Source organism: Tupaia chinensis, unplaced genomic scaffold (assembly GCF_000334495.1).
Source record: "Tupaia chinensis unplaced genomic scaffold, TupChi_1.0 Scaffold145659_1, whole genome shotgun sequence".
NCBI classification, from domain to species: domain Eukaryota; kingdom Metazoa; phylum Chordata; class Mammalia; order Scandentia; family Tupaiidae; genus Tupaia; species Tupaia belangeri.
The window spans coordinates 665,228-674,538 of NW_006205516.1; the positions used below are offsets into that span (position 1 = coordinate 665,228).

Here is a 9,311-nt window from a genome sequence, read left to right on the forward strand (position 1 = left end):
TCGGCAGCGGGTACTCATGCTGCCAGTGGGAACTGGTCTAAGTCAGTGGCTAAGAGAGGGCTGTGGAGTATTTTTGTTTATTTGTCTTTTTATTTTTTTCATTATTTCAGAGGGCACGTGTGTGGTGGGGTGGAGGTGAGGGTAAGGGTGAGGAGGAGAGAAAGTACGTCCTAACAGAACCTGGTCATACCACGATCCGTTTTTTTCTCTATTTCTCCATCCCATCAGGATCTTGGGTATGTGTCTGGCATGTTTTTCAAGCTACCGAGGCCAGGATTCAAACTACAGTTGGTCATATGTGATCCAGCTATCTCTGCACAGTGCTTAACTACTGTGCTACTGGGCTAGCCCAGAGGGTTCTGGAGTTCTATCACAAGGTTCTTGCCACCTTCTATCCATGTGACCTTGGGCAGGTCACCTTGCTACCCTAAGCATCTATTTCCTCATCTGGAAAATGAGGCCTAAATGAGAAATTGCATGTAAAGCATTTAGCCCAGGTCCCAGCATACTGTAAATATCCCCCAAAATATTAGTCAGTATTATGGAAGAGAGAGAGATTGGGAGTCACAGAGTAGACTGGCGCTTGTTCAAGCTTCTATGAGACCACCTAGGGAGGGTATGTATGTACAGAGGGTAGAAGAAAGTTCAAGTAGAGGGTGAAAAGAGCATTATGTAGAGGCTGGCAGTGTCAGATGATTCAGTAGGGTCAGATGAGTCAGATAAGAAAGAGCTGCCAGGGAGATGGTCTTCACCCAGGAGTCAGTGGAGTCCTTGAAGCCAAGTTTCTTATCAAATGCTGTAACAAAGGGTGCTAAAGGGTGAAAGAATACTGGGTTTGGCAAATGAGCATCCCTTGGCGGGGTGGTGGTGGTGCTGTATGTGTGACGTGTGTAGTTCTGGCAAAGGTTAGAAGGTCACAGGAGATACAGGTGCTACCCTGGTTGTGCTCATACATGTATGAGGGGTCTTCAAAAAGTTTAAAGGAAATGTGTATTATGATAAAACTATGCATGGACCTCAGAAAATTTTGCACCAAAATAAACTTGTACTTTGATTCCTTTTTTTCACTAACTTTTTGAAGTCATCTTGTATTTATTCATGTTGAAGACTCCGATCAGATGAGGGGTGTTTAGGAATGCCTTCCTATCAGTTTGCTCTGAACCACCACCACTCTCTCCCACTCCCATTCCTGGAGTATATGGCTATGGAATAGTATGAAGCTAATTAGCTTCATCTGGACTGAATCCATACAACCTTGACCTCCGTAAAACAGAGGCAAATAATATTGGGCCAACAGAAAAGTCATGACATCTTTTCTGTGCAAAAATGTGTCATGACTTTTCAGACGACCCAATATATTTGTGTCTGTCTGAGAATACAGCCTTTTCTTGAACGAGGCGAAAAGTTCCGTCTTACCTAAAACAGTGAGGGAAACCCCTCGATAAAGGGCCAGGAACCCTTCCTGTTGATAAATAGTAGAAAAAGCATGGAGGAGCCCCCTATAAGATGGTTCCAGCCTGTTCTGCACAATCAACCGGGTTTTGATGAGGTCTGTAGGATACATCACAATGGTGGAAACCATGCCCGCGAGACTCCCAGCCATGATGGAGCTCCACTGGGAAATATGGCCCAGGTCATCTGTGAACAGCACAACACACCTGGGAGAAAATAGGGGAAAGGCCCAAAGGAATCAGCTATGAACATGTTAGAGTGTTCTCTACTACTTCTTGAAATATTTTCCAGTACTTGGAAGTGCCTGAAAAAGTGAGTTACTATCATGCTGTATTAGGATTAAGGAATAACACTTTTAAATTCTACTCTATTCATATAGAGCTAGTTAGCTAAAAGGAAGAGAGGATAGACCTTCTTACTATATGTATTCTAAGCCCTTTACAATTTTCCTTTTCATCTGCATAACTGTCAACTCTGGCTTGCCCGTGGGGTGTAAATGCACAGAAGTATTTGGTATCTACCAAACTGGAATGCACCTTTTCTGACTCTGTTGAAACTGAAAAGGAATGAAATTTCTTGAAATAGTGACTTCGAGCATCCCAGTAGCTCTGTTCTAAAATATATTGGTTTAGTAATAATAAGAGAAAATGCTCTGTCTCACTAGCTATCAGAGAAATGACAAAAAGAGTAACAAGATAACATTAGTCACCCAGCAGACTGGCAAAGATTAAGAAGTCTGATAATCCACCAGCACTATCCCAGCTTCTGAGATAAAAAAAAAAAAGTCTGATAATATCATGTGATAGTAAGGATGAGTGGAAACAGGAAAGTTCACCCACTTCTGGGAGAGATGTAAACTGGTATGGCCACTCTGCACTATGTAGTATAATTGGAAAGGCACTTACTTTCATCCCAACAATGTCATTTCTAGGTACACACCCTAGAGAAATTCTTACATGTGTGCACATGAGGATACCTAGAGCATTGTTCAGAAGTGTAAAAAGCTAGAACAACATACATGTCTAATGGTAGGGAATGGATAAATTGTGGATACTATATAGGTAAAATGAATGAGCTTAGAACTACGTATGACTCAGTCATACTTGGAATGAGAAAAGCATGCTGCAGAGTGATCTATAGTATAAAATACATCTATTTAATTTAGAAACATACTCACAAAAGGATACCTTATTTTGTTCATGGATACATACATAGATACATATGAAGAAGTGTAAAAGTAAACCTCTGAGGAAGTGGAGAGGAGATGGGGCTGGGAATGAAGATGAAGAGGACTATAGTTTTACCTGTGATGTTTTACTTTTTGTATTTACAAAAGACGCTTGAGAATATTTTATATTACCTTTTATGCTATCAAATTTTGGATGGTGAGTATGAGTGTTTGCTGGATAATCTTTCTATTTTTCTGTAGTTTTACAATTTTATCAAAAATTGGGTGGGCCTTTACAAATGCAAAATAGAGAGCCACTCTGTCATAGGCTCTCTTTTTGGAAGGAGGGCATACCCAGTCATGAGGACTCACCTTGGCAGAAACCATTAGATAAGAAGAAGACTTTTACAGGGCACACATACCTGGCCAGTAAGCAAAGGAATTATACTCCTTCTTGCTGATGAGAACAAAATCCCAAAGAGCTTAGAAACCAAAAAAAAAAAAAAAAAAAAAAAAAAAAAAAAGGGGGGGGAGAGGGTGAGAGAAGGAGAGGGATTGCAAAGGTTTGAAATGAAAAGTAGATGAACAGAGTTAGATTAAAGTAAAAGTACTTTGTCTTTTTAAAATGAAAGCATTGGGACCAGCAGACAGCATAATGATTATGTCACTGGACTCCCACATGGCCAACTATGGTTCAAGTCCCAGACCTGGTAACTTGAAACTCAAGCGGGGCGCGTGTGCATGAATGCCCAAAATCCTGAGAGGAGAATGGAGAAGAAGGGATTGTGGTGTGGCTATCCCCCCTGGAGGGGGGGGGGTGATTTCTCCCTTTCCATCTCTCCAATCTCTCTCACAAGCACACGTGCCCTATAGCAAACATTGCTCACTAAAAAAAGAAAAGAAAGAGAGAAAGAAAGAGAGAAAGAAAAAAAAGACTAAAGCATCTCCATCTAGTTCTTTGGCTTTCTTCTTCTTCTTTTTTTTTTTTTTTTTGCACCTTTTTTTCGCACATGTGCTTGCCAGAAAGACAGAACTAGAAAGACAGAAAGTGAGAAATCACCCCCAGAGGGGATGGCCACGCCGCAATCCCTTCTCCTCCATGGATCTTGGGCACACATGTACACCCGCCTGGCATGAGTTTAAGCCACCGGGTCCAGGACTCAAACTGCGGTCGACTACATGGGAGTCCAGCGACATAGTCATTATGCCAACTACTGGTCCCTTTTGGCTTTCAAACCTCCAGTGAAGAGGTGGATTTCCTGTTCCCTCAGTTCTCAGTAGGACAGGGGGCCTTCAGCATGATAAAGATGGTGGGCATTTAGGCGAAACTATATCAGGGGCTTGAGGACAGCTCTTTTGATCCCAAATAAACATTCATTGATTACAAACATTTCCTTCAAGCTGTAGGAACGTCTTGACTTCCTTTTGTTGAGTTACCTTAACTATAGCAACTGAAACTGCCATTTGAATTTACTAGCTACTTTTAAAGATGGAGCTAATGACAGCTGGCTTTTTACCAATGGACCGTTCGCCTCAGTTTTACTGCTTGCACACTCCCTCCTTCCTCCCTACTCTCTTTTGGCCAGTCAAGTTGGAGAGGAACCATAGGTGGAGCTAGGTAGACAGATGAAATAGACATGCTTGACTGGAGAGGTGGCTTGCTGCAAGCTGGAACAACCTAAAAGGTGGAGCTTGAAATGCTAAGAGAAACACTGTGCATTCTCATTGTGCCACCTTTATTCCCCATTCCACTTGGCCACTTCTAGGGCATTAGTTCATCCACTACCTATTTATTGAACATCTACAATGTGCCAGGCACTGTGGTAGCACTCAGCATAGATCTTAAGAACGTTCAACAGTCTTGACAAGGAAATGACTGACAGGGGCAACCAGAGAGGAAACAAGTCCTTGGTTCACTGAATGACTGATGAACTATGAAGAGGAATCCAATCTTCTATCAGTTTATTTTATACAGGAATGTCTTACTATCAAATCTAAAAATTAAAAAGAACCAAAGAAAGCCATTTCTTTTTCTCTGACTCCTGCTATCTGATACAGAGACAAGAACAATCATTTGCTTTAGAACCAGAGTCAAGGCAGGCAACCTTGATAGGCCAGTAATGATGTCATCCTGGTCCCTTAAACTCCTATCTGATTGGCTGGGGCAGCAGTGTTCTTGTTTCTGTTCTTTCTTCCACCCACACACATACCTGCACAGAAGCTTTTTCCAGAGAGAGTGGATAAGCTGGCAATTTGTTGTAAAACCTTTCTTCCAGCCAGCACAGATATTACATATTTCAATTTGTTGTAATCCCTTTCTTCCAGCCAGCACAGATATTACATACACCCTGGACATATGTAATTAGAGCTGCCAGAGCTTCAGCCTAACACAGGTTAGCAGCCAATGCAGCCAAACACAAGTTCAAGAAGTGGTTGTACGATAAGAAATGGTGTTTGGTTTTGAACAATTTCAGAGCCTCAGGGATCCAAACCAATGTTTGAACAGATAGACAGGCAGTTGTGGGGTAAAACTGTGTGGAAGGCTATCTTCCACTTGATGCATTTGGAAGCCATAATACTGTGTTAGGTGCTATTTATGACAATAACCTAGCTCCCAATAGACTCTTTTGAGTAGATTCTTTTGATCATAAATCTGAGTAGGCAGTCATTTCAGCTGTGCAATGGTGGACAGAATCCTGGATTAAGCAGTCAGAAGGCCTGGCTTCAAATTCCTGCTCTGCCACTAATTGTATTTGTGGACAAGCTATCTAACTACTCCATCCCCTGAGCACTCTGGATGTTCATGCTTTGTTCAAGCCCATAATCTTAGGCTGTACCATTACCCTCAGCCAACTGTTTTGCAAATCTATGATCAGGAAGAAGAAATGAATCAGTATTATGATGAACTTTATGTAGGAAGGATGACATTATGATTAATCAACCACTTTACTTTCTGTCTAACCATGCTTTGCTATTCACCAAAACACATCTTTATGGTTTCCAAGAGGAAAATAATCCTGCAGGGAAAAAAATGTCTTAGCAAACCTAGCCCAGGTTTTTCCTCTCCCACACATTTCTCTCTCTCTCTCCTCCCACTGTCACCAGCCTGTTTCAGCTGCCTTTGGATGCCTAGGGGACTAGTGCAACAGGTTCCTAACTGGTCCTGCCACCCCCAGTCTATCTCCTAGCTAGTCATCCTATCCTGCCATCATGTGACAGTAATTTGCATCAAATTACTTTAATCAGCACCACTTCCTTAAAAAAAATCTCCCACAGCTACGTTTGCACACCAAATAAAAAGCTCATTCCAACCTGTTTTTCAGGCACTATTTCTGGTCATTGCTGTAGGCTTCCCTGCCTCTGTGCCTTTGCTGACATTTCTTGCAATATCTTTCTCCCCACTTTTGCCCAGCAGACTCCTACTCATTCTCCCAAGGCCAAACTCAAAATGTTTGTTCTCCTCTGTGAAGCCTTCACACCTTCTCCCTTCCCATCCATCATCAGAAGGGTACAGTAGTCCCCCTTAATACACAGGGAATCCATTCCAAGACCACCCAGTGGATGCCTGAAACTGCAGATAGTATCAAACTCTCTTTCTCTCTCCCTCTCTCTGTGTGTGTGCACGAGTGTGTGTGTATACTTTAAAAAGTTTATAGAAAGTGTGTATTATAAAAAACTATACATGGATTTCATTTTTTTGCACCAAGATAAACTCTAACTTAATTAATTACTTTAATTCCATTTTTCTATAGATTCTTTGAAGTCCCCTCATATCATGTTTTTCCTATACCTACATAATTTATAAATTAGACACAGTAAGAGGTTAACAATAACTAATACAATAGAACAACTATAATTTTGGGTTATCAGAAAAGTCATGATGCATTTTTGCATAGAAAAACAGAACAAATACCTCCTGACTTTCCTGACAACCCAATAGTATGCCGTAACAAGAGTTAGTGAATGTGGTCTCTCTCATAATACCTTATTGTATTCAACTCACCCTTCTTTTTGTGATGACGTGAGACGATAAAATGTCTACATGATGAGATGAAGTGAGATGAATAACATAAGCCTTGTGACGTAGTGTTAGGCTACTACTGACCTTCTGATGACATGTCAGAAGGAGGATCATCTGCTTCAGGTGATCCTGGATCACAGAGCTATGACAAGGCATGATGATTTTCTGGACCACGGTTGACCATGGGAGTGGAAAGGGAGAACACAGGTAAGGTGAGACTACTGTGTATTTCTATAGTACTTTATCCATGGCAATTGTGTGCTATCTTGTGATGGTTAAGTACACGTTAGTCTTTTTTTTTTTTTTTTTTTTTTTTTTTTACTGTTAAGCTCTTGGGATGCAGAAACCATGTTTCTTTCATCCTTGCATCGTCCCCAGCAGTATGATGCATGCAGTGGGTACTTAAGTTAGCCCAACTAAGTTAATCTCAATGAATGCAGAGAGAAAGGAAGCATGATATAATAGAAAAAAATATAAGATTTGAAGCCAGAAGGCCAGTGGTAGGCTACCTCAGCTCTATCCCTGATGAGTGGTGTGAACAATCTGAGCCCAATCATGCATCTGTAAAGCGGGCCTAATACTTCCTGCCTTATGGATCTTACAGAGCAGAAGATAGGAATTGTAAAAGTCTAACGTACAGGGAACCAGCAGTTAACGTAATGGCTATGTCGCTGGACTCCCACGTAGTCGACCGCGGTTCGCGTCCCGGACCCGGTGGCTTAAAACTCACGCCGGGCGCGTGTGCGTGCGTGCCCAAGATCCCGAGAGGAGAATGGAGGAGAAGGGACTGCGGCGTGACCATCCCCCCTGGGGGGTGATTTCTCGCTTTCTGTCTCTATGTCTCTCTCTGTCTGTCTGGCGAGCGCACGCACCCTATAGTGAAAAAAAAAAAAAACCTCTCCAAAAAAAAAAAAGTCTAATGTACAGTCACGTGCCAAAATGATGCTTTGGGCCAAATATGGACCACAAATATGAGAATGGTCCCCTGAGATTACAATGGCCATACCATATAGCCTAGGTGCACAGCAGTCTATATGAACTAGGTTGGTGTTAAGTGTTAGGTTGTTGGGAAAGTCATGATGTATTTTTCTATCTTTTTCTATGCAAAAAATGCTTCATGACTTCCTTGACAACTCAATACATTCTATGATGTTGGCATAATGACAAATTCACCAAAGGAAGCCTTTTTTTCTCAGGAGGTATTACAGTTGATAAATGATGCACAACTATATATCTACTAGTGGTTAGAAAAAGGCTATAAGATACTTAAACTGGCCTTTGAAATTTGCCCCCACTCCTTGGTACACAGTCTACCTTATCCAAGGGAAGATTTCTATACCACTTTGTGGAGAACAGTGTGACCTGAGGAGAAATTGAGTCATTAAAACTCAGAGCCTGTTGTTTTGCAGACTGCAGGCTAATATTGCTGTGGGCAAGCAGAACTGGGAGGAAGAGAGCTTTGACAGACATGCCACATGATCCTACCCATGATTCCCTCCCCAGAGGAAGGGAAGGGAACTCCACTCCCAGGGCAGGAGGACGCAGTGGTAAGGGTGATTCCATAGGCTTGTCAGCTGCCAGGTGAGCCTTCCAGCTCTGGCCTTCCTAGTGACAGACTCAAGGTAAAATCTGACTACTAACTGTCCAAGGCTGAACTATGCAGTGGAGACTGGTTTAACTGACCCCACCGAAGACTGTTTTTCTAATTCAGAGCCAAGGCTAGTCTTCAGGGTTGGCACTATGCCCACCTAATGGAGAGCATGGAGATTATCCCCCCAAAATAGAAACATCTCTTCTTCCTGAAATGTCATCACTGCCATTTCATTCTTTTAGGCTTCCTTTCCACTTCCAATACAATTATCTCTGAGTTCTGAGGAAACTTCTAAGACTCATCTTGCATTTACTGCCTTATTTCCTGAGGAGCAGTTTAGGAAAAGATGATGTGGGTGAAGATGGGGAAAGTGCAAAGAATGAGGCCAGTATGCAGCTAGGAAGAGGAGGAAGCTAGTCTGAGGGAACGCTTCGCAGCTTGAGGAGGGGAAGTTGCTGTCTCTGTTGGATTAGAGTCAAGCTTCATTTTATGGGGAGGTGGGCAGAAATCTGCGGCCTTTTTATGACAATGGATTGGGCTCTCTCCCCCTACCAAGCATTTTCTTCTTGGGAAGCAAGAAGCAAGCACACATGCAAAACACACACATGCACGCACGCACCCGCACCTTCCTAAGAGTCTCTCTGTCCTCCTAAGTTGGCCAAAATGGTTTCCGAGTTGGTACGGTGGGAATGGCCAGGGTTCAACTCTGGAGACCTCTGCATTCCTTTCTCCTACATCTTTTGCTCACTCCATTCCACCTCAACCCGATGCAACCCGGAAAGCCTATCTGGGTCAGAGTTGCATGCCACCAAACTGCATCTTGCAAGGCCGAATCCTTTGTGGGGCCAGCGGCTCTGAGGGGCTCCGACGAGATCCGGAAGGAGGCTGTTCCTACTGCAGGGCCCCGACCCAGGCGGCGACGGGCCACGGAACCCGGCTCCCGGCCGCCCACTCCCGGCCCCGCCCGCGCGCGCCCGGCCCTTACTTGCGGTAAGCGGCGAGCTGCACAACGCTGCAGGGGAAGAGGCGCAGGCACGCCACCGCGTTCCCCTTCCACAGGGCCCGGGGCCCCTCGGCCC

General features: G+C 43.3%; 1 protein-coding gene across 1 annotated transcript in view; it reads right to left on the bottom strand.

Annotated features, from left to right (window-relative positions):
- SLC25A43 (solute carrier family 25 member 43) overlaps positions 1 to 9,311 on the bottom strand; it is a 74,586-nt gene that overhangs the window by 39,096 nt on the left and 26,179 nt on the right. Inside the window, exons 4-5 of the mRNA XM_006168282.3 lie at positions 9,218 to 9,311; positions 1,417 to 1,658 (exon numbers count right to left, since the gene is read on the bottom strand). Coding sequence (XP_006168344.2) covers positions 1,417 to 1,658; positions 9,218 to 9,311 — 336 coding nt within the window. The remainder of the gene's footprint in view (positions 1 to 1,416; positions 1,659 to 9,217) is intronic.